Source organism: Tinamus guttatus, unplaced genomic scaffold, assembly GCF_059628265.1.
Source record: "Tinamus guttatus ecotype Peru unplaced genomic scaffold, ASM5962826v1 Tinamus_guttatus_pri_ptg000260l, whole genome shotgun sequence".
Taxonomy (NCBI): Eukaryota; Metazoa; Chordata; class Aves; order Tinamiformes; family Tinamidae; genus Tinamus; species Tinamus guttatus.
In genome coordinates this window covers 5,505,950-5,532,026 of record NW_028288794.1, presented here as the reverse complement: position 1 = coordinate 5,532,026, position 26,077 = coordinate 5,505,950, and the positions used below count along the sequence as shown (strand labels likewise).

The following is a 26,077-nucleotide window of genomic DNA, read 5'->3' as shown; positions in this document are numbered from 1 at the left end:
CCACTCTGCATGCACTTTGTTTCTTCCTCCTTCTCACCCTTCCCTATTCCTCACTTGAATAACAAAAGGCTAAACACTAAGTAACAAAAATAATAATTGAAGTTACAGTTAAATATATGGCTTTTGGCTGTGACAGTGTTACATGTGCATGATGGAAAACCTGCCTCCTGGTTTTGAGGCAAGGCAAAGGTGCTACTAAAGGAACAGATAGACAGTGCAAAATGATTTCTGAACTCTGTTCAATTAAGTTCAATTAAGTGACTGCAAGGTCGCACTACATGGGTGACCTAAGTGATAAGAAAACCAGCAGGGGCGCTCCCCAAAACCCTTCTGCTCCACTTTGAAAATTCAGGTTGCCCCAGAGTAGGAAGCTGCAGCAGCACCAGCTCCTGGGGGAGAGGAGGACATTAGTCACAGTCGTTTTGGTAGGAATGCCCCCACTGCTCAGTTTTTCTGCAGGCCACATCCCAGCAGACCCAGCTCCGCGGCAGGGCCCCTTGCGGGGAATGAGTTCGGAGCAGAGCGAGCAGCAGCGGCTCCAAGCGCCACCGCGATCCACGGGGGCTCCCGAGGAGCTTCTCCACCCGCTCCCCACCGCCCCGCGCTGCCAGCGGGGCTCCGCGGCCCCGGCGGCTGCGCAGGATGTTTGTACCTACTTGAGCTTTTATGGTGTTACTAACTGAGACTTCAGCCAACGCGGGGACGTACTGAACTTGGGGTGTTTTCCTAACTGGGACAATTACTCTTCTCAACTTCCACAGAGCAGTGTGGTGTGCTAGCTTCTAAACCGGAAGCCTGCTTTTGCAGAGCTTTGTCCATATGAGACTTACCATTTGCACATCTATAGTCTATAGAACTATTAAAAAAACATCATTTTATGCTTTCTCTTGCATTAGACAGTACCTCCAGTGACCGAGTCTGAAGATCCTGTACTAGATGCTTTAAAGAAAATTACAGTGATACCAGGAGTCATATGCTCTGAGAAATGGAGAAACAAGAGCCTGATCCTGACAGCATTAAATACACAGAAACGAAACTAAAATTTGTGGGAATTCTGCTCAAGAGAACTGAGACTTATTGCATCATGCATGCCGAGGGAAGTGGTGGGCTTCCCTCGCCAGCACTTACACACAGTAACATTCTACTTGCTCACAGTAACACTGCAGGCCTCTAAAAGGAGGATTTCAAGGGCACAGGAACTTTAGAACAGGAAGAACAAAGAAATAACTCTACCCTCAAAAGGAAGATTTCTGAAAATAACCCCTGTTCTCACTACCTAGGGCATAGAGCCATGCCTAGCTGCTAAACGGTAGGGGGGTACTTCCTTATCCCTACCTAAAGGGAAGAAGGTTAAAATACACTATATTTTTTCACTTTCCCTTGTAGGATTTTTCCATTCTACTTCATTTGCTTTTAGCCATACCTCCCTGGAAAGCCTGGAGTGAACACAAAACCAACACCATTTAGTACAGTCTATGCCTTAGAAGCTGCTAGACACACTATACATGTAGTATCATTACCATGACTTCTGTGGTGCCAAATCAGTCTCAATGCTTGATAGTGAAAAAGCATATTTGTCAGAAGAACAAAATGTTTCAATTTGAGCAGAGAGCACTCTTATATCACTCTTACTGTGAATAACTAAATCCATTATCCTTCCTAAGAGGAAACTTTCCTGGGGAACTTGTTAAATAACAAAAAACAGAAGATGACAATAACATGTGCTTCCAAGGGAAGGAACTATTATTCCTGTAGTGTTTTCATTTAAGTACTGTCCACTTACACACAACCATGTTCTACCCCACAATTCAGTTGCATTATCAGAAATGTTCAACTGGCACATTTTTAAATGAATTAAAAGGAACTTGTCCCATCACCTCATGCACTTTGTCAGTTATGGAATACTTCATTTTCTAGTTCCCTGTAGCAACTATAGGGAATTTGTCTTCCTCTTGGCTTCGGTCAGTGCATAAACACTTTAATGGTGTATGAATTTTTAAAAGTTGCTATAAATCTTGGGGACCTTGGTCCCCTGCAAAGATATGCTAGAAAGAGGAAAACAAGCAAATAAGGAAAAAAATGTTACTCTCATGCTACTTTATCTATTCCAGGCACTTACGGGAATAGGACGACATGCAGCAGCCTCTCAGATGAGATTCTTTACTTTGAAGGGCATCATTGTTTACAGAACTTAAAATTGAAGCTAAAATGTAATACCATGTTACCAGTCTCAACCAAATAATATTTTCTGGGGTACTTCTAAACCCTTAAAACTTTAAAATACTTTTAGATTTTTCCAGTCCTCGTCACTGTTTCAGCTCAGAGGCAGCAGTTCATGCATCCTGCTCCTGGACTCCAAGACAGGAACACAAGCTGCTCATTCACACAAGTGATGCCAGTCAATTCAATTAAGAATAATCTATTTAAAATAAGTTGTGCCACTAAAGAAGAATTCTGTCCCTTTCTAAACCATCTAATACAATTAAACCCAGAACTTACACTTGAAGATATGGAAGAAGGGTTCACCACAGAATTATTTCTATGTGGCTTGTTGTTGCCTGGTATTACAATTCTGGAGCTATCTGCTTCCATTCGAAAATTCGGTCTCCATTGTACCACCAGCACTAATGCTTTGGAAAGTTTTACGTGTAATTATATGTCTTACTGCCTGAGTTCAAAGTCAAGTAGTGTTGGTCTGGGATACTTTGAACACAACAGAGACAAGAATGACAACTTTCTGGTAGGTGGTGTCTCTGTGGTCTCAGGTGGATTGCTTTATCTCTATGATTAAACACCTTCCACACCAGGACATTGCCATTAGTTGAATTTTCACTTTATCCAGTTGGAATACCAAGTGTATTCTATAGGGCATTGAGCAAATACATTCCCTATCTCAGGGGGCTGAAATGTAAGAGGAGACATATGACAATATAAGAAACAAGAAGGAGCATCTGACCAAGTAAGAGAGGAAATAAGATCAATACTCTAAGTCATACAGGCTCACTACATGCCTGAGCAAGTGGTTTGTTCACTTCTAATATATGCAACACAGTGATGACCTTTGTGGTTTTCACTATACTTTAACAGCTGTTTTTGGTAGCTTCTAATATGAAGAGATGTTAAAGTAAGGTGAAAATGCTCTGTTTGGCATTTCCAGCCCAAGCAAAACTTGTGGAAATTTGTTAGCCAAAGAGGTTTAGTCATTTCCCAGTAATAAAATGGGAATTCGACCCATTTTATCCACAGTGAAGTCTTAGAGCCACATCAGAAGGTTCTCATACACCAGCAAAGCAACCTGCAGAAAAGATCTGCCCTAACCTATACAACTTATGCTTGGTAAAGTTTTGCTAGCACCTGGCAGGAGACACTCGGCTCACTCTGAGGGTGCTTGAGGCCAGTGCTGTGCAGGCTACGTAGATGGGGCTTTCCCATCTGCGCTCATAGAGCCTGGGGAAGCCAGGGACATGACCCACTGTGCAGGAGGTGAGAACACTTCACTGCTAAGAGCTAACGCTGGCCCAGGGAACAGGGAAGATCATTCCCACAAAGGTCAAGGAAGTGAGAACAGGGGCCAGCAGGACACAGGCTGTGCAAACTGGGGAGAGCAGGAAAAGGACGAGTTCAGGTTGCCTTGCTTTTTAAAGAAATCCTGGCATTAAGGCTCTTCACCCGCCGGGTAAGTTGGGAGGCCAGGAAAGCAGTAACTGAAACGAGTGGCTCAGGGAGACCGATTATCCAGTGCAAATTGAAAAGTGCACTGCAGAGCTGAGCGCTGCGGGGATGACGCTGTCCGCGTGGGCCACGCTGCCATCTGGAAGATTTGATCAGAGGGGCCAAAGCAGTATCCTTCAACCACTACACATTTTATAACAAGCATTTGCCCAGATAGGAGGCAAGGAGGAAAATTAATCTAAATATACCTTCCCAGAGAAAATCTTTCTTTGCTCATGTCTTTCTAATAACCATGCGACCCAGCTGATGCCGGTTATGAAACCAGTTACCCCTCTGATTACATTACTCAGAGAAGGGAGGCTTTTCCCCAGTAATCTGGACATTAGTTTTAGAAAGGCTTTATTTTGAATGTTGCAGATACTAAAACTAAAGGTCACACTCTGATTTGTTGTTGTTGTTCAGTAGTAATTCTCTTAATAAAAAGGGGTTATAAAACAACCCTAATTCGTATCACCTTCTCATTGCTCTGGAGAGCCAGCACAGCAGCTGGAGCTTACAAGCTACCTTTAAGAGCACATCCTTCCTCAGGGACAAGGGTAATGTGAGGGCTGTTATAAAGGTCCATGATCTTTGCCAAAGTAAGGTAAGCTAATGAGACAATTTGGTAGAGAAAGAGACCAATGATCTAGGGCAGCAGCTCACACTTAACGGTTCACATCATATCCTAAAAGAAGTTGTAAAAAGAAAGGAGACTCAAGCAAACTCCTCTTGCAGTTTCTTGAAAAAGCAGCCAGGGCACAGCTCCAAGTCACTGGTGCAGGGTCTGTGGCCTGCAGGGACACTATTTGCTGGATATTAAGAAGCTAAAACAAGTTCCAAGAAAAATATATCAAGAATTATATATTTTGTGTATTTGACAGCACTGCACTCAAAGCCATTTCTATACTCTCTCATGTCTATAGAGGTCCTTTACCCCGCAGCGCAGGGAAGACAAGAGAGACAAGAATTCAGAAATGCAAAACAGAAGCCTGGGTCAGAAAATTCTTTAGATAGACTATGATTTAGTATGTAAAGATACGGGAGATTGTCTTCCACATACCCCCACGTTTTGGCAAGAGGACTCTTCCTCTGCCCACCAAATCTGGTGGTGTGTGGAGGCACAAGCGGCTCAGCAGGCTGGGGCCTGGCTCTGCCAGCGCAATGCCACATGCATTTTCCTTGCTAAGAAGCCCCCAGCTCGGTTCTACGGGTGCTCCATCCTAAAGGCCCCTTTGCTAAAGCTGAAGGCAGTTTGTGGCATTCAGCTCACACGATGTGTCCAGGCACGCGCACCCGCCTGGCTTCCCCGGCCCAGCAAGGCCGCGCGCGCCGCGCAGGTGCCGGGCTCAGCTGCCCCGGGCCTTCACTCGGACACGGCTCCCTCCCGAGCATGGCGGCACGCAGGCGTCTGCCGGCAACAGACCTTGGCGACATGAAATAACGCGTTTATTGTATCCGATTTCTACGACTTAAAGGATTTCCCCTCTTTCTGTGCCTGCTGATGCCCTCTCTGTATTTAGATGCCCATGTCAAGTTAAAAAAACAAAACCCAATCTGTTGTACTGGTGTACAAATGATGGGCAGATTTGCTGAATGATGCAAGGCTTCACTGACTTTAGTTACGCTTATGTAACCCAATAGCTTCACAGCTGCTAATAATTAGCAGATGACCTGCATAAGTGCTAGACAAATAAAAAAGAGACGGGAAAGCAGAATCCTCCTCCATCACTTCAAAAAACAAGCTACTGAAACAAGAGTATTGATTTTTTTTCCCTCTCTCAATAGAATCCAAACAAACAGAGCACAAGGAATTCAGCATAACTTATAACCAAAGATCTGAATGGTGCCTTGTTCGCAGGGCTGAGATTTGAAACACAGATGCTATTAACTTGGCTTAGCTCCTTCTACAGCACTCTTAAAAATGCTGATCCGTTTTCTTCTTAATTTCCACATAAATATAAGTTTAAGTTTTATTTTTATTTTTTTTAAACAAAGACAGAGTCAGTCTTGGATTCATTGTATAATTTCCTTCACTCTTCTCCTCTCTCAAAAAGAAGAGATTAATTGTTATGCAGCAAACTGGGAATAACATCACTTTCTAAAAATTTCCACTGCAGTTCTTGTCTTTATTTCACCAAATTCTTTTCCAGATCTAATGTTCTGTGTTTCCTAAAAAAGGAAATACAATAAACTATTCCTCAGAATTAAAGTGCCATGAATTTGACAGATAAAGCAAAAAAAAAGAATTTTTAGAGGGCAAAAGCAGTCTTTCAGTGCTCTGAAAGTAGTCGAGTAGGGGAAAGAGCATTTTATGTTGAAAGACACAGTCCTTTAGCTAAGGCTAGTGCCTGCCAGTCAGGCACCCAGGCAAAGCAGTCTGCCCACACGACACTTCTCTAGTCACTCCACTTTCAGACATTATTCCCATTTCAGATTCAGACTTCAAGGCCATTTTTTGATATCGAGACCATTTTTCTTTCCAGGTGTTTGGGTGACTGACAACAGCAGCCATGCTCACGCAGCAATGCAGGAATGCAGAACAGGGTCAGAGTCACTTCAGTGCCTTACAAGAGGGAGGTGCTCCTCTACCACGTCGGAGTAGGGACCACTACAGCCCAACAGGTTGCTGGGGCCTCATCCTCTCGATTTAGAAGCATCTTCAAGGATAGCTCCATGACACCTCTGGACAGATGGTTTCCAGTGCTAGGCTACCCTCATTACGGAGGATCTAGTTGACTGTTTTTGTCAAAAACATAACAAGGCCATTTCTTCATAGGTTTCACCTCTGAACCTGTTATACCCAGGTTCAGGAAAAATCACAAAGAAGTCTGCTCCACATTGTTTTGTTTGTTTGTTGTTGTTCATTTTTTGTTGAAAAAAATCAGCATTATCACAAACAACATTCGCCAAAACATTACAAGGAAAGGGGGGGGGGGGGGGAATGGACCCATTTCCTGAAATTATCACAAGAGAATCATCGCTACCTATTTCACAACAGCTGAAACAGCTAATAGCTTTTATCTTGACTTTTTTCCTCCTTTTAAAGAGTATCCTGTAGTTTCTCCGGTAGGAGAGAGACTAAAATTGGGCTCCAGTAGGGAAAACAACCCACCCATGAAAACATGCATTTGCAGAGAGAAGAGCTCTTCATGCAGGCAGAGTCCCAGAAGCAAAGTGGCAGGAGCTACACACACCAAAGATTAAAGATGACGAGTGCCATATAAGCAGCTTAAGTATCAGCAGCTTTCTCTTCCTGCAACTGCTCCTGCAGTAGCTTATGGAGTTACCAAATTAAACAGTTTAAACCCAAAGCATAATTAGAACCAAATGCAGAGACTCCTGAAGAAAGGTTACAACAGAGTTAAGCGTTGCAGAAGAGAGACTTTTACACTGCTACTCCTCACGCTTCCTGTTTGCCTCCTTCCAGGAATAAGTAAACTTTCTATCCCGAACTTTTGGTCCCTCTGCTTTTGATGAAACTCCTCCCTATTTACACCTCCAGTCTTAGAGGTTCAGCCCCAGTCCCAGGGAGCAGAGATATCAGGACCCAGGGACAGCAGCGCTGGCACTTGGGCAATGCTGAACAGCAGCACCAATTTTCCACTGTGTGTTTGAGAGTCCTGACATCTGGGGTTAATTCCAGAGAAAATCCTCCTCTTAAGATTCAGATTTCACTTGCATCCTGGCAGCAGCCACGTTGTGCTTGGAAGGCATCACAACAGAGCATTAACAGGGCAGCTAAACTATGGACTTCCTCCCCCTTCCTCCTCCTCAGATACCTGGGTGCATTTTCTACAAGTATTGTCTGCGCTATTCCAACAGCTACGCTCAAAATAAGTCCATTGAAGTCGCACTGCTAAAATGGAAGGATGCAAAACTTTAGTCAACATACCACACTCGAGTGGTATGCTATCCCTGCTATCACACTGGTCACCACAACATCCAAAAATATTTTAAGCAAACCTTCTACTAAAGCATGGTTATGGACATCTTTGTTGCATTTTGTTCCTAATAATCCCTCACCTGGCCTATTTGCCAGCTAATCAGCAATTACTATTCAATAGTAGACAGATCTTTCACACACACCTCCCCACTTTGAAGTAAGGAACCAAGTAACAGATCAGTTGCTAACTGCACACTCAGTGGCACAGAGAATAAACAGGAGCCTTGAGGATTTACTGCTGCTCCGGGTGTTCTCATCTCTGGGGCTATCCTGATCTGCTCCACCAAAAAAAGATCCGTTTCCTTCCCCCTGCTCAAAACGCAATTACAGCTACTCATTTTGAACCAAGATACCCCACAGACCCTCTCTATAGCAGAGCCAGCGGATGAAGTGTCAGAGTGCACCACAGGAAGAAAGGCAGAAAAACATCAAGAGCCAAAAATATAAGAAATTAGCGGAAACTATACAAAAGCATTTAATTAGATATTTAAGAGTTCATGTATTTTAATTATGGTCAAAAATGAACTAGTAGGTGTTGGCAAGAGCATAAGCTTTCTTTAACGTTTCCCCTCCCACCTCTTTACTGCATGTTTCTCATGGTTCCCATAGGCAAGTCCATTATCTTGATTCAAGATGGTCAAGAGCATAGTAAATTCCTGAGGGCTGGTGGCAGCGTGAAGATGTTTTACTAGAACATATGCACACCAGGAAGAACATAGGTGCCTCCAAAGGAGTCCTACAAGCATTGTCACATTTGCCAGACGGCACTAGCCAGACATACATTCTTTTCTTCCCCATGAAAACTTGGTGGCGATATAAGCCAGGCTGAAATCTAACAGTTACTAGAACTTTGCATCCTTGCAAGCCCTGGAGAGCAACACTGCAAGTGCTTCCTTCCCAGACAGAGCTGCTTAGCTCTTGCATCTCAGCAGCCTCTCCATTGAAAAGGGCCTAAATTTCATTTGATGTGTGGGCACACACGTGTCACAGGTGGGAGATGGCCCTTTTATAGCAAATACCTTTCCTGAGGCACCCACTTTCAATTTTGCCTCTGTTGCATTAGCTCTGAAGTTCTGATACTGTTTAGTGATAACTCTGGACTCCTCATCCAGAAAGAGGAAGGGTGAGCAGGCTTTCAGCAGCACAAGTCAAGAGACAGCACCTTACTATGTGATGCTCTTTGAGAGTAATGTAACATTGTAGAAGTCATAACTTCAGGAGAAACACTAAGGCAGCAACTGAAACCAGAGAGAAGTTAGAGATTTGACACTGCTTTAAACCCCATTTGCTGGAATGGGTGGTATCGTGCCCCAGAGGGAGAAAAAAAGGCCGTACGGAACTGATAGGGGACATTTGCACAGCCACTCTTCCTCACCTCTCTCTTTCTCTAACCGGGATTGCGGGGCTTTTCAGCAGCTCAGCTGCAGCACAGCCTCACAAGCAGCTGAGATGGGCCTCGATGCTCTGCAGCACAGGGGAAGGACCAACGGCAGGACAGCAGATACCAGAGCGATGTGGGAAGGACAGGAACAGACAGCTCCCTCAGCTCCACCTTGGGAGGGCAACCGCATCCTCTGCGGACCTCCCTTGCCCCAAGGAGCTCGCATGCTAATCCAGACCCACTACAGGAACTGGTGTGTATCTCCCTTTACATTCCTAGGAAGCGTGCCTGAACCAACTGGGGAAATAGCCACTCATACAGCAGCATCAAGATCTACATAGTTGACAGGCAGGCACCAAGGACAACGTCCTGCTCAGCTCAAAGTCAGAGGACACTAAGAAACACACTCAGTGCTAGGAGAATTAAATGCAACAATTGTGGAAGAATAATAATGTAGACTCTTATTAAAGGGGGAAAATAAAAAAGAAATAGAGTTCTAACAATATGACTGTGTATCATTTGCCCTGTTTCTAACTAAGCAGACTGTGACAGGAGTTTCTACACATTTTCCTCTCTATTTGCAGCTCTCTCTGTAGCTCTGCCTCTCTGCTCTTCCTGCGTCGCTGTGCTCTGTCCCCCGCTCACGTGCTCGCTGCACAGAGGGCAGCGGGACTCTGCAGCAGCTGCATTTCCTCCTTCACAGCCCTTCCCCTTGCGGGCTCCAGCAGAGGGGAACGCACAGGCCAGCTCAGCGTTCCTCGTGCTGCACGAGGAGCAGACTGCGGGTTAGACAGAGGAGCAAGCACCTAAACTTCCACCCTCTGCCCGAGGTCTCTGTGCACAGGTGGTACCTTTTGCCTAGGAAGGAAGCACATTACCACGAGTGCTGAGATCTTCAGGGCCCTCTTGATACCCAGGCTCCTGGGCTGCCTGCCAGGTGAGACCAGTTCTTGGGTAACACACAGGGCCCAAGCACTCCGACAAGCCAGCTTAGGTCCCCACATTGCACGCCTAAAAAATCAGGTTTGAAGGAGGGAACTGGTAACCAAAACGAAGACAAAAACGAAACAAACCCAAAACAAAAAGAGGAGCAAAACACACCGCCCATTTTCTAGAGCTCAAAACTAGCAGCTTCTCAGGTCAAGGACTTACAGCAGCCCCTTCTTTGGGGAATATTACATAGAAAAAGGATTTAAAAGTGCCCAATAGGGGGCTCCCGAATAAGCACACCCAACCTAAGGTCACACAACTCCGCATTATTTTGCTTTAAAAAAAAAAAAAAAAAGAGGCCTGAGTAGCTTGAAGAACATGAACTTTCAGAGAAGTGACATGATCCTGTGCTGCAGAGTATGTTTTTCTTAAAACATGAAGTGCAGCCATGAGAGCAGCATGCACAGACAAATGGGGAAACAAGCTAAAACCTTAACGTTGTTTACTTGAAGTTCCTTAACTTGACTCCTCCAAAACGCCCCTGAGAGCTCACTCTGATGGCAGAGAACCGCTTCATTTGTCGCCAAAGCTTTAAAACTTCAAAGCCGTAAACATCACCCTCGCATTCACCACAGGTCAAAGTACTTGAGGCTGCGAGAGACACTCGCCCGATGCCGCTGCTCGGCGGAGCACGCTGGGGTGCCGCAAGCGCCGTGGCCCACGCGCAGCCCTCGCGCCCCACGGCCTGACCCCGGCTCGGGACGCGTGGCAGCGGGGAGGGCCGCGAGGGCTGCCAGCCCAGGGCGCTGCTCAGGGCTGAGGCGCTGCCGAGAGGGCTCGGGGCTCAGCACAGAGGCCACGCAGCGCCCACTGCCGCCCTCCATCCCCTGAACACGCCGACCCCCGGGAGCGGGGAGAAAGCGGGGGACCCCAACCCGGGAGGAGCGGGAGGCGCTCCGGAGCCGGGAGCGCGCGGCAGCCGCGGGGAGACGGGAGAGGCAGGCGCGCTGCCCCGCGCTGCCCCTGCCCCGCGGCGAGGCGGAGGCCGCCGGCAGGAGCGGGCCCGGCCGCCCCGCGCCCCTTCCTCCTCCTCCTCCTCCCCCGGCGGAGGGCGCGAGCCCCGCGGCGGCGGCGGCACCCCCGGCCCGGCCCCGTGTTCCGCACCGCTCTCTTACCGCGCTCGGCCGCGGCACGGGAGGAGGCGGCGGCGCTGCAGCCGCTGGGGCGGCCGGGGCCCTGCGCCCGGGCGGATATTTATAGCGGCCGCAGCGCGGCGCAGGAAGCGGCGGCCGCGGCTCTGGGGCGCCGCTCCGCGCAGCGCGGCCCCGGCTGCGGGCATCGACTGGGGGGCCCGGGCGGCCGCGCAGCCCAGGGCACTGGAGAAGGGAGCGGGGGGCCCCGCGCGCTGTGTGCTGAGCTGCGCTGGGGCTCAGCGCTGCTCGCCCAGGGCTCGCGCTGGGGCCTGGTTGCGCTTGCTGCCGTGTCAGTGGCTGCTGGCAGCCCTTTGGCCTCCACAAGAGCTCGTGGCGGCGAGTTGTGTGGGTGAAACATGCCCCGTGTGCTGTCTCATCCTCCCCATCATACTAGGAGAGCAACCAGTCCCCAAGGCCTTGGAGCAGCCTCTGCTCACACCGCTGCTCCTGACGCTGCTGACGGAGCTGCCCTCGTGCTTCCTCTCCTCACCCACCTGCAATGGCCTCAAGGGCAGCAAGTGGGGACACCCCAGAGCTAGGGGTGGTAGCACAGACACGTGCGGCGCTGCAAAAATGTCATTAAACAGTGGGAAAGAAGCGCTGGGGACTTCTCCTTTAAGATCTGCACTTTGTAGGGGTGTGGGAAGGTCACTTACCCCCTGTGATAACCCATGAGGGATTTATTCTTCTTGCCTCAATCATGTAACTCACTTATGTTGAGATCACTTTGCCAGACAGGGAATAGAGTCTGCTACCTTTGCCCCTGAGCCTGACTAAGAAAGAAAACTTTAATTAATAAATTATTTAAAACCTCTGGTTTTGTGTCACTGTGTGCTTGGGGCATTACAGACCTAACACTCTGCCTGTCAGTGCCCACTAGGGTGGAGGGAGATCTGTGCAGGGGTGAGAGGGGATGGGAGCAGCCCTCGCTAGAAGGGCCTCCTCCCTTGGAGGGAATCCGCTGGTGACCCCGCAGCTCCATGCTGGCCTACGGAGCCTCTGTCATCCCTTCTGTGGGTCGGCTCCTGGCGCGTCAGGCACCAGGAATGGTCCCATCCTTGTTCTGCTCTGCCCTTTATGCCAGATCAGGTGATGAAGTGTGGTCGTTTTCGCAAATCCTGTGTGGAGCAGTGCGTGATCGCCCTGGCTGCAGCTGGACTTCGATGCCCAGAAAGCGGCAGTGGGGAGGAGGGATACTCCAAAGGTTTGTTAGGAGTCTGTGGACACGAAACATTCATCAGAGCAGCTTGGGAGACTTGTACTAACTTCACAATTATGACAAGCTGCAGAGCTAGGGAAGAGGCAGAGAATCTTTCCCCAAACGTAGGCCTAGCAGCCCGGAAGCTGTGCTAGGCTTTATCTAGGCCTCGTTAAGAAGCGAGGTCCTGTGCCTGGAGCCAAGTATGGCCACCTTTTAAATGTACCTAGTGTCAAAAGCGTTTCTGTTGTGCTAAACTAATGGTGACTTAAACGGTGACATCTCACAGGCCAACATACCAGAAAACAAACTTTTCTGGGGTATAATATGCCTCCTTTTGATACCGTTACCAGCACAGTGTCATGCACCCCACAGGCCCTACCTCACACACCCTCTTTCACCCCCCATTCCCTCACCCCATGGCTGTGGAAGCAGGAACCGCTGACTCAGCACGCCGATGACACTGGTGCCGCTTTCACACCTCAATGCGGGGCTCGGTGGTGACTTGTATCCTGGAGACAAGCTGAGAACTTGCTACTGGAAACAATAATCTCAATAATTCTCCACCTACCTGAGGCTGAGATGCTTTATCAGGTCTGGGGCAGGAGCTTTCAGGACGTAAACACTAGTTTGTGGTGACTGATCAACTCTGGCACATCCGAACTCATGTTCAAGCCTTTAGAGGTCAGTGAATGTCTGTTTCCATGCTCCTCCTCTTCTGCTCCTTCTCTTCCACAGCTTCAACTCAACTGTGTTTTGCATAGCCAAGATGTAGCCGGCTGAAGAGACAGAATTAAGGCCATCAAATTTAGCTTATCTGACTGGTGACTATGCAGAGCAGCAGCTTCTTCTGATTGCAGACCCATCTGGAGGTGAAACTGCTCTCTTGGAAGTGTTATGGTGTAATGGACTTTTCCAAATTCAGACCAAACAACCTCCTCCAAGGGGTCAGGTCCCCTGAATGTGCAAGTGCTAAAGGGGAGAGCATACCTGAGAGCAAAATATCCATGGCGCAGTGGAAAGTAGCTGAAGGTTATGAAAGGGATGGGAAGGGGAAAGTTAATTGCCAATATTGTTTAAAAATTGGAGAGAGACTCAGACTTAAAAATAAGCTGGAGAAGTTCCAGAGAGCTATTCTGTTAAGGACGCATATAGGGCATTATAGACAAGATCAAAGTGAAGTGCTTTAATAGCAAGAAGATGGCAGTTAAAAGGGAGGCAAGTGAACTGCTTGGAGCACTATCACTGTCAGAAGGACACCTTCTCACCCCTGTCCCACAGCATGCATTCAACTTAGATCTGCCTCGTGGTGTTTGGGTTTCATTATTTTTGACACTTTTTAGAGAAACTTGAGGGTGATTCTGTTCTCTCATTTGTAGATGAAGAAAATTTTTAGTTACAGATATACAGATATATAGACATATATAGATTAGAAGGAATAGTCCTTAAGGAAATATGGGTACTCTGTTTCTGTGCACAGATGCTAATAACAGGCGATGTTAGTGATGCTTAAGAAAAATGCGACCATGAAGGTGAGCCTGGAGCAGAGGCTGAAGACGGCTGGCTGCGGTGCGAGGGGAGCGGGGCTGCGAGGGGCTGCGAGGGGCTGACGTGCATCCTGCACACACATGCACCGAGGGAGCGGGCACCCTCGGGCGCGGGACCCCACACCTGCCCTGCGCGCGCTTTGGAAGCCCCAGGAGGAGGATGCTGTGGATGCCTGCACCATCATCTCGCGTTATGGTTATTTTTAGTGCTAAAAGCAATGCCTTAGGAGGCTTGTTCTGTCCTTTCCATCCAGCCCCGGTCTCCCACGTAACGGGTCGCAGGTACCGCGGTGCTGCCCTGAGCTCGTTGCGCGTGGGCACCCGCATCCCGGGGCCGCGTGCTGCAGGCGAGAGCTGCAGCCAGCCCTGCTGCTGTCAGCAGAGGTTTAGCCCAGCATATATCTTCTGCAATGGCTTACAGGTGTAATGATCGTCCAGGGAGCCAAAGATTACCATCATCAAAACTGTAAGGCCAAGCAGAGTGATACAAATGATCTATTGACCTAGACAAACTATTTGCCAAGGTTAGGCCTGCAGCTCACCAAAACGCCGCCGGCCAACGCTAGGCAGTGCAGCCCGGCAGTCACTGAAACGTCACCAGTCTGCCCTACAGAGCAGTCACTGCAGACATTAGCCTTCGTGTAGGGCAGCGTTAACATGATACAAGTTATTTCATCAAACCCCCATGAAGATATACACAGATCTCTCTGTTACCTTGGACAACTAGCTTGGAAAGTGAGAGGCTGGTATCAGCTGCCCCACATCTCTCTTTCCCTTTTTAAGGAGAATAGGCAGCAGTGCTTTAATTCCCGTATTGCATTATTAAAACAAATGTAGGCTTGTTGCCCATGTTGAATATTGCTTAAAATGTGGCGCTATCAGTGGCCTTTAGAGAGCAGCAGCAACGCTGCATTTTGCCACGAGAGCGAGCTGCTGCTCCACATTTCACTGCCGCTCAGCCGGGTTTGGGCTGCTCGGGTCACTCGGGGCTCCGTCAACTTGATACCTAAACTGCAGGCTGCCCTCATAATGCTCCTCCTGGTGCTGCATCTCCGTGCCTCGGCTCCCTGCCAGCAAGGGCAGGGGAGGCTAAAGAGAGGGTCAGATCAGGGCTTGCTTTTCCTTCGGCCAGGTAACCACCTCTAGGACCTGCTCTCTTGCACGCTGAGGTGCGATATGCTCCCCTGGCTGCGGGTTAGCGGGGTGGTCACAACACAGGGCTCACGGATAATATAGGGTGGAAAACCGTCACCTGCCAGAGCACTTTACCAAGAGACTTCACAGCAAAAAATGACTGAATCTGGATTCATCCTTTAGCTTCTGTCTATGAAGCCCTCACTGCCTCCTCTTTGCTGGACCAAGAGTTTCTAGAGGTAGAGGCACATATTAGTGTCAGTCATTTCAGATTTATCCATGAAAATTGAGATATAACCAGTGGGAATATCTAGTGTTACAAGAAGAGTCATCTGAGACATTGCCAATACATAAACCACAGAGCAGACACTGAAAGCAGTTTAAAATCAGATACAGATTTTCAGCTAATTTAAAGCATACACTAGAATTGTACTTGCAGGTTACAGTCAAACAATCCTATTGACACATCGACATTTTTAATAACTGGTAAAGCCTGGATCAAAACCTAGTTTACAGCCATTCAGTCTACCAGTAGCATAAAGGCTTCTTTTCTGGCAGTGAAACATCACTGGGCAGCAGCTGAGATGTGCTGAGTATGGAACTCTTCATTTTATTACCCCATTCCCAGGAGGACCGGTTCCTGCCTGTGAAACTTCCCGAGGCTGGCCAGGTTTTGATGGTCATGTCAGATGCTGGCTAGGGCAGCAAGCGGTTTCCATTTCACGTTCATCCCTGCTGATTTAATTCAATAAGGCGACCAGCAAAGACAGCTAATGTTCCAATAATACAAACCAGCATAAAAATACCAAGGAGAAGATGATCAAGCACCATTGCAACAAACTTCCACTCTTCTGCAGCCTGGGGAAGAAAGAAAGGGGGTGGTTACAACCTCTGCAGAACGGTTTCTTATGTTTGTTCTATGTTTTTGGAGTTTTCCATCTCGAACAGTGGAAAGGTCCAACAGTGGAAGGGCTCTTTCTTTTTTCAAAACTGGAATAGTGGTTCAGAAAGACCAAGAAACACAAGTTTCAAAATTAAACTGTTAAAAACCCCAGACAATTTGGTGAATGGCTACATTTAAAAGAACTTATGGAAAGTTTAATTTTTGGTTGAATTGTTTCCTTTTGAAATGGCGCTTAAAGTAAAAAAAGCAAAAATGCTTATTTTGAGGGAACTTAAGTAACTTGTAGTTGAGCTGCAGTCCTTGCTTTCAACCCCAATGGGTAGGTGCTAAAATCTGGGACCACCTTTTCCCCTTGGAAGAATTTGCAAAGTACTTGCTCTGAGGCAGAATTTTGACTGAGTCATTAATGTGGAAACCCAGTACCACGAGAAAGAGCACAGTGTGGGACAAAGTACAGGATTATCACCTTGTACCTCTGCCCTTGGGCCTCAGCCTGTCTCTACTTTTGCCTTAGTTGCTCCATGGGTAGGAGAGGCTGTTTTAAGTTATCTACAGGACACCGTGATAATCAAGTGCTGTGTTAAGTGGTTCATAGGTGAAGGCAGGGAACTCTCACCCTTCAGAAACCACAACCTTCAGTTTATTTAGGAATTTGATTTTCAAAAGCTCCTGGAAGTGGCATCGGTGCTGCTTGGTTGACCCAAGCAGCTGGGCTCCACTGCCGTAGGGGGCACTCGGTATTCAACTGAAGAGTCTCCTCATAAGCACGGAAGGAACCGAAGCCCAAGAACCCTGGAGTCATTGAGCCTGCCGCAGGTAACACGCTAGCTCCAGAAAGGCACTGGAGTCACCCAGAGCACAGACCAGAGCCAACACTTTTCACATGCTCCTGGAATCTGTCCACAGGAACAAACATCATGATGTTAAATTTTGCCTTTGTGAAAGAAAGGCCTCTTTTTATTCCAAGAATATGGGCCAAAACACTGTCCCAGAGAATGTTTTCCCTAGCTTCGGTCTTCTAGACATCGCAATCTCAGTGAGATCTATCTGGCATCATTTAAAAACATGAACTCCTGACACTGAATTATCCACTTAAAAGCTGTGTGAGCTGCAATAACTGAAATGAAAAAGGGGGTGGTTTGTGGTGAACACGCCAGGAGGAGGCAGAGCTCGGTTTTCCTGGGGAGCACTGCCATATGCGGCTGCACACGTGTTTATCCTTACTTTGGCTTGCAACGTGGAAAAAGCCCGTAATCAGAGTGGCTCATGACATGCTCCACTTGCAGGGACTACTTGTAGCATGCAGTAATGAAATAAAACCTTACCGAAACCGGAAAGTCACATTTAACAATTCTTAAATATAACCATTTCTGACGAGTTTGCCATTGGGCTTGCCTCCTGGCTCTCAAGAGGAAACAGAGGGTTACTGACTACATGGTGAGGGTGGCCTGAACGCAACACATAAGGAATGCATTTTGGAGCTTTACCACATTTTTTGAAACTGCTTTAGCTAGTTACAGTCACTCCATCTCTCTGGCTTCAAATATCACATTTAGAAAACTTTAGCAGTGCCACTTTTTTTTTTTTTTTTTTTTTCTCCTGGCCACAATTCAATTGCCATCTGTGACTATTATACATAGCTCCTTTTTGACTGCACCAAGGGGACAAGACTGTCTTCAGTTAAAGCCAAAATTGTCTGGAGTGTTTTCGTGAGCTATGGCTATTTTTCTAAAAAAATAAGATGTAACAGTTTAAAAGCAAAAATGCATCATGCACAAAAAATGCCTTACATCACTGGATTCTTGGTCTGATTTCATCGTTTCCGCAATGTATTTGATTCCCTCTATAGCATTTTTCACATCTGGGTTTTTGATAAGCGGGGAGTAGAAATTGACAGGCGTAGGATCTGGTTTGCCAGAAATTTCAGAAATATCAATATCTTCTGCAAAAGTATTTTGGTCTTGTCTATCCCTGGATGGTCGTTTCATTGTAGAGAAAAACATCATGTTTGGGATTGTGTCAATGAAGACCTGAAAACAGAGTGGCAGAAGAAGAAAGCTCCTGTTTAGCAGCCAAATGGTCAACACCAAAACCTCCCTGCTTGGCTCTGCCAAGCAGCTCCTCCTTGCAAGGTGGCACCACACGTGCCAGATTCATGCTGCTGCTTTCATAATCTCACGGCCCGTGGCATTTTGGATTGTGCACAGGCTGTTGCACGTTTTCTGGAAACAATTTCACCCCACCACATGGCCAACGTCTCCGTGTGATGGGGCAGGCTTATCCCAGCCTGGAATGTGCCCTGACATCCCGGGATCGATTCTGTCCTGTTTGGAACATGCTGCTTACACATCCGGCTTGAAGTGTGGGCTACAAGGGATCTTTTTTTGGTTGCTTATGCTTAACTTTGCTATCGTAAATGCTTCTGTTATAGGGGCACATAAGGTTTACAACAATTTCCCATAGAGCAGTAGAGGCTCTAAGACTCTCCCAGACCAGTGTCTCCTCTGCAGGAGATATTTCATGCTGCAAAGCAAATGTGGTAGAAACTGCAGCCTTAGAAGATGTAAGAATCTGTAAAACAAGCTACTGTTCATGTCATGGTTTAATATGAACAGAGGCAGGCTTAAAAAAAATGGAAAGAATGACCTAATTGCACCTCTTTGGTCCTTCCTCTCTGGTTTAACAACACACTTCCCATTTTTCTGTGGCTCCCAATTACCAACTATTCATGGGCGAGGGCCTCTCTGCTTCCCAAGGCCTCAGGAGTAACAGGACTTAGTGGAGAAGCACGGAGCAGACAGTGGCTCTCGATGAGCTGTGTTCTGGGAAGCGGGAAGCTGCGCACGGGCATGCCGGATGCCTCCCGTGCTCCGCAGCCGGACGCATGCATGAGCTCGGCCATCGTCCGGCAGCAGCGTTACCCAGTCTGATGGAGGATCAGATCAGTAATGTGGGCGAGCTACACTCAAACCATTTCTTTTTCATTTCTTTTCCTTGTTTCACCTCGTCTAGTCCCTGCAAGGCTCTTACCCAGCAGAATTGCTCACTGGGATAAGGAGCAACTTGGCATGCATGGACACAGAGCTAAGCGGTGAGCAATAGCTCTTGTGCCTAGAAATGCATCTTCTTCCTCAATTCCTGCCAAGGAAACACTCAGTGGAAAACGGGAGCACGCAGAGCCGAGCAGCTCACCTTCCTGACCCACTGCGGCATGGTGTGGGTGCTGGGGGAGCGGTGGTGGGTGTTGATGACTATGACGGTGATGATGATGGAAGCGATGACGAACACCATCGTGAACAGCATGTATTTGCCGATCAAAGGCACTGCGCTGGACGTGGAAGGAATCAGTTCCACAATGACCAGAAGGAACACGGTCAGGGACAGCAAAACAGAGATGCTGAGAGTCATTTTCTCACCTGCCATGCAAAAAAAAAAAAAAAAAAAAAAAAAAGACAATCCTACTGCTGTTCCTATCATTCAGCATAGAGATGATGTTTGAGAAGGTATGATATGGGTGATGGCTGTTCATAGACGTATATCTGTGTGCACCTGGAATGCCAGTATCTCTCCTAGTGTCCAAAGCAAGTAGCTAGATTGACCAAACCTGAGAGCTTGAGATAGGATCAGCTCCAGCATTAAGGTTAAATAAATAAATAAATCACCAGGCATGACTAGATTGAGAGACAGATGATGAGCACGGAAAGTTTACTTGCTTTTACTTGCTGAGATCACTTCACGGGCTGTGGATTTTGAACAGTGAGATGTATGCACCTGATCAGTGCTTGTTCCTTGGAGCCAATCTCCTGCAGGCTCATTTGCCTTGCTCTCTGGCAGACTCACGCTGGGCTGAGTGGGCAGACGTATTCATATCTGACACCCGAACTTAGATGTGAGATCTTCCAGTAAGAAGGGATGTCAAAACCAAACTATAAGACATGATTCACACATCTATCATCTATCCAGTTGCACTTTATGTTCTTTTTGGTGGAAAACTTTATAGAAATTCTTTTGCAGAAGGAGTTTAAAGGCAGATTTCTAGTGCAAAGTAAAGATTAATGCAGCACTGGAAATAGTTGCAAGTTCTTTTCTCCAGTAAGAAAGAGAGCTGCTCTGGAGGGACATATGGGAGGTCAGAAGAGACCAGAGTTACTGTTTGTATCAAATGAGCTTATGCATGAGAACAGCAGAAGCAGTTTGGGCTCCAGCACTGTGCAGAAGTGTCTTAGTCACTTGTATGTGTTCACTTGCTGTGTGGCCTGCTAACACACTAAGTATGCAAGGGACGAGATTTGTAAGTCAAGTGGCCAAATCTAGATTTCATTGAAGTTGACTGAATAGACTGATTTCAGTCAGACTGGAAATCAGTCCAGTTTATCTAGATAGCAGTGGTTTCAGTTTCCAGAGCATCCTCTTCATTTACAGAATGTTTAAAACTAGTATTGTGAGCTGCAGTGTTTGATTTTTTAGTAAGTGCTGAGCATCTGCAGCCCCCAGATTTGGCTGGGACTTGAAGTTCTCAGAATCTCTCAACAACTTGTTAGAACAGTTTTTATGGCATCAAAGCGAATAAATTCACATACCTGAATCTGTGGGTAGATAAAAAACTAACCCAGTCAGAAAGGAGAAGAGCAGACAAGGAATGATGACATTCACAATGAAGTAGAGAGGCAGGCGCTGCATGAGGAAGTGATATGTAATATCCAGGTAGGGGGTGTCAGGGCAGCAAGCGTAGTAAACCCAGTGCTTCCAGCCTCGGTAATCCTTCATCACCCACTCACCACTCTCCATAAAATTGCTCAGATCTGGGCGATCGCTCTCCTGGCAGCAAAAATAAAAATTCTTAATGTTAGATGTTCTGAACAAAATCAAAACTTGGCATTCACTTAGGAATAGGATGCTCAATACCTCAGGCATTTCATCCATTTTTGTGAGAAAACCAACCATTCTTATCTATGTTTTTTTTAATTATTTTATTTTATTTTTACGTAGAATTCAACTTAGAATCAACTTAGAGTCAACTAGTCAACTAAGAAGAAAGACTGACGAAATATCTAGAGATAGGGGACATCCCTGAGGAGACAAGAAGAGAGTCCTTGTAAACAGAAAATCATGAGCAGAAAGAACCACCCCTCAAAAAATAAGAAAAATAAAGCAGGCAGTAATGTAAGAAGATGTTACATATGAAATCTTAGATTTCCCTAAAAATATATCCAGATCCTTACTGCTTTCCCCAGTTACAAAATTACTGCTTACCGGGTTAATAACAACCACTGTACCATCATACGTCCAAGTGCCCAACTTCATACTACAGTTCTGCTCGTCAAATGGAAAGTGTGTGACTATGATTTCACAGTAACTTTTAAAAATAGCTGGTGGTGTCCAGGTGATGAGGCCTGTATGTTCTAAAAGAACTTTGGTGTATTTAACAATAGCAAAATCACCGTCTGCACTGCAAAAGGAGAAAGGACATTAGCAGCAATATGGACAGCATGACTAACATTATCATAGCAGAGGGTTGTCTGAAGCAGTTATGGAGGGAAGAACACTGGGCAGAGAGATCATGTTGAGATAACTGGCTAGCAAATTTGAAAATTGACAATACAAAATTTAGAAGTTTTAGACCAAAAGTCATCAGGCACTCAAATGTTTTCATCTGACTACAAAGGCAGGCAATGGTTTCAAAAGGTGGCCCTGGTTTCTTTTCTTTATTGACCTACTGTCAATACTGTCTTTGCTAAGTGAGCAGTTTCCTCCTTGGTTGATAGTCCAGGCATGAACCCCAATGAATTTCCCTGATTGGGGATAGCCTCCTCTCCCCAGCCTCACCATGCTCCCTCATGGAGAAGTTCTCTCTGAGGATGTGATCCACTGGCCCAGATGAAGTCTAGTCGTCTGACAAAGCCTATCTCTACTCAGCTCTGAACTCTAGGGGTGGGAAGGAGGCTGCTCTGCAACAGGAATAAGGAATAGATAGCGGGAACCAGCCCTCTGGCTGCTGCTGTCCACCCCCTACTCCATTTAACTGCTCAGATCCCTCTTCCTTCCCAAATAGTTGTCACTCCTTACTTGTTGTAAAGAACAAGGTCTGGGCGCCAAATGTCATCTGATGGGATGCGGATTTTTTTGACACCACCATATTCTTCTGGATTCCATTTTAGGTTGACATCTGTCCATTGCTAAAGGGGAAAAGTTTTAACCAACAAGAACGTATTCCAATACGGTTGGAAGTAGTTTTAATATTTCCCGGAAATACTTAACTCATTTGTTTTGGGGATTTGCAGATAAACATAAAACATATGCTACCTCCTAGGTAGAATTTTACACAAATTTAAATTTTGGCTTAAAAACAAACAACAAATCCAAAATACGTATACCGGAAGCTTACGGTTAGAAATAATATCAGAAAAAGAACATCCACATGCAAAATTCTTTTTAGAAGGATCTCACTGTTTTGTGGACCTTACTTTTAAGAGTCCAGAATGAAGAAATACTCTATTAGCTGAACCATCTGTCCAAGCTGCCTCAGGAATCATAACAGAGTAGTTCATTCCTGGCTGCATCCACTGTGCTTATTTAAACAGGAATAAAGGGCTTAGCACTGTTTAGAGTTACCTGTTTCAGACGTACATTCGTTGTTACAATCTGATTTACTTCATCCTTAAAAAAAAAAAAAAGAAAAAGAAAAAAAGGGGGGTAAGAAAAGGAAGAAGTAGTAGCCAACATCAGGATTAATGGAGAAAGACCATTTCCTGAGAAAATGACCCTGCTTGGTGACACCATGTAATCTAGCAGTTGAGCATGTACCACACACTCATACTGTACCACATTAATAAGCTGGATGAGCTGCAGCCCGACGGTGACGACGACGGCATCCCGATGGTCTTCCACGGGGCGCACCACCTTGTTGTAGTCCCTGAAGAGGTCTTCAACGAGGCGCGTCTCATGCTCGTAGCAGACGCCCAGCCCGGCTGCGGGGAGCAGGGCCGACATCAGCGAGGTGCAAGGGGTGAAAGGGAGACACTATCAACGGGGACACCGGGGCCGTTGGTGTGACCCCTCTTATTTCACATGTGCATCGCAACCACCGTTGGCTGGGGTGGTCACCTGCCTGATCTGCAGGCACATCAAGGCAACAACAGTCTCCAACCAGGAGATGGACAAAAATTAATAACCCTGATGGAGGAAGCTCAAACTTGGCATTAGGAAACTCCCTCAGGGTTTTGCACCTGCAAATATAGTGGCCTTTGAAACTTCTGGACATTTGAGCAGAGCAAAAGGCACTGAAATCAGAGATTTTCAACATTGTTGTTCTCTGCATCCTTGATTCTATGGAGAAGCTGATATCATTAACATGAAAGAATAGGCAAATCAGAAACTCAGTCACTTAGGTAAAAGCACGGCCTCGACAGGTCCTTCTCTCCTGCAGTCTAAGCAAAGCAGCAGCTCCTGCTCATGATGGGAGCTCTCTAGCTGTGCTTATGATGAGAGAGAAGGAAACAATATGTTCTTATATTTTTATTTCCTGTACTCTCTTGCCCACTAAAACATTTTTGTTTTACTTTCTGTCTCAAATGAAACTGAATCAAAACCAGCAATTTCAGGCCCAGTGTGAAGAAGAAAACCACCTTTCCTTTCAAACAACATAATTTTGCTTCATATTTGTCAAATTCTTATTTCATTTTAATTTCATTTTCTTATCCCACATCTTTTCTGTCAACTGAGGTATGTAGTCTTGCAAGCAGCATACAATGAGTGAATATGGCAAGTAGCAGCTTTGATGGGGTGCAGCTTTAGCCATGCACATCATCATTTGCCCAAAGGGCAAGAGCTTAGATTTCTACTTCCCAGAAAAATATTCAGGTCACATTTCCAGAACGAGTTGTGAGACCAAGCAACTGCATCAGGTGTCCAGACTGTAGCTACTTCACTGGTTACAGGGAATAAAGCAAATAAAAGGGTGTGTGTTTTTAAAAGTAGTAACAGGGAATGGGGACCCATCTTTGTTGCTTTCTGAGACTGATCCTTCCAGCAGGAATTAGTTTCCACACAAGCAAGACTAGCCTAGAAACAAGCCTGTCCTTGCCCTTTCTCCCTCTTAGCTTGAATCTTGGCCATTGAAGTCACAAGAATTTTGCTACTGACACCAAAATAAGCCAAGATTTCCCCTCACTTCCGAAATGACTCGTCATGAGGTCCTCTCATGTAGCTGAACTGGGATGCCAAGGATACCGTCTCATCCTCTTCCTGTCATTAGGTGGCATTAAAATATTTGGAAGTCATTGACACACTGTACGCGTACTCTTCGCAGCCAGGCACTGCTTGCTTTCGCTGCCAGCGAGGGCTCAGCTTTCAATAGGTAAACCCTGACCACGGCACTGCATCCAAGCTAAGCATTTTATTATGACTTATTAATCCCATTAAAATCAGTCACAATTGTTACCTGCCAATATGCCTTGGCAGAAATGTAGTGTACTTCTTGAATTTCACAGAAAATGTTTAGGATCACAAAATACTTACCCTTCCAAGGGACAGTTTAAGAAGTCAGATCTAAGTCCAACCCTGGCACAACACATGCAGCTGCCAATCAGCTCTGCTTCCTTGCCAGTAGCTCCACAACTCAGGGAAAATTCTTGTTATGAAATGTTACCTTTTGATCCATGTTTATGAGAACCCTCAGCATTTTGAAATAAATATAGCACGAGAGCACGGCAAAAAGAGGACAAACGAGGGAAAGCAATTAAACACAAAAACATCTTTCTTAAAAATATTTGGCATTCCAAGATACAAATATTTTTAGCTGTTGCCAAAGCACTCCAAAACTCACTTAAAAGAGCCTGTATTTTTTCCCCCCTCAGGAGCTCATAAAACAGAACATGTTGTTGTGGGAGCGCACGCTTGTTTATACCACATATACACAGAGCCACGGTCCTACACATTGCAAAAGGCACAAGCCTCAGTGGAAGGTGATGCATGGGACACGCTTACCTGAGGAGAAGAGCAGGAGGAGAAGACCAGGGAGCTTCATCATCCGCCTGCCGCTTGCTGCGCTCAGAGATGGAGGAGCGTCCGTGGGGCCCGCAGGCTTCGTGGAGCCTCCCGAAGAGGGGGGCTGTGCTGTGTCCTGCCAGGCAGGATATAACCGCCGAGGTGTTGGTTTACACCACCTGCTTTTGGGGAATGACAGCTGAGGGCCGCTGCACCAGCTTGGGAACGGGAGCACACTGTATTTCCATGGTCAAGTATCTGCTATGGTTTGCGGAAGGTTGTTTCTTCTGCGTGGCAATGTGTTTTGCAGTTAAAATAAATAAAAACAAGAAAGGATTATCTGTAGAATAACTGATCATATCAGGGAGATCACTCAAAACGTTCCCAGACGGAACACATGCCGCTGCGTGTTACCCTCTATGACACGAATAACTCGCCAGATCCGGGATTTGTTTCTTCCTGGGAAAAACTGAGCTCAGTTGGTTATTGCTCTGATGTCTTCTCGCTGTTGTATGGACTGTGCTCTGGGAATTGATGCTGTGGAAGATAAGAGTATGGAATCAGGGAGAGAAAGGGCTGGTGCACTCTGTAAGACACTGATGGGTCTGCAGAAGGTAGACTTCAGATTCACTCATTCTTCCAATACAAAAAGCAGAGGGCATCAAGTGAAGTGTAGAGTTGCCAGTTAAGCCAAGCCACTTCTTCATGCAGCAATTAAATAAGTTGTAGCACTGTGCTAGAGGAATTCATGGTCACCAGATATTCGTGTGCATTCCTCTCCCAAAAAAGAAAAAAATTGATAAATACAAACCCCGAAACTATCAACTCTCTGACTCAGAGGAGGACAACAGGGTGTTCTGAGGAAAAATTGCTAACTGCTTGCCCTGTTCTTGTGCTTTTCCCTAGACATCTACTCTTTGGAGACAAGATGTTGGACTGGATGCCCTGACACAACCATTTTTACATAGTGATCCAAGCTTCTTCCCCAAAATATTTTCCACAAAAGCTTTGCCTCTGGTTGACACCAGATATACTTTTTATTTCTTATGAGAATCCTTTTCTGCTTTCTGTGGGTTTCTCACTGTTTTTTTTTTTTTGGGGGGGGGGGCTGGATATTTTTGTTTGTTTGTTTTTTTGCTCAGCCCCTCCAC

The 26,077-nt window shown here is 46.3% G+C and overlaps 1 protein-coding gene across 1 annotated transcript; it reads right to left on the bottom strand.

The window, feature by feature from the left end:
- Positions 1-15,577: 15,577 nt before the first annotated feature.
- Positions 15,578-24,969, bottom strand: CHRNA1 (cholinergic receptor nicotinic alpha 1 subunit). The gene is made up of 9 exons (XM_010211793.2): positions 24,927-24,969; positions 22,764-22,909; positions 22,554-22,598; positions 22,008-22,117; positions 21,195-21,390; positions 20,522-20,759; positions 19,134-19,357; positions 17,732-17,971; positions 15,578-15,895 (listed from the first exon to the last, which is right to left on the bottom strand). Exons 1-9 carry the CDS (start codon positions 24,967-24,969, stop codon positions 15,764-15,766), a joined length of 1,374 nt encoding a protein of 457 aa, XP_010210095.1. The 3' UTR covers positions 15,578-15,763.
- Positions 24,970-26,077: the final 1,108 nt, after the last annotated feature.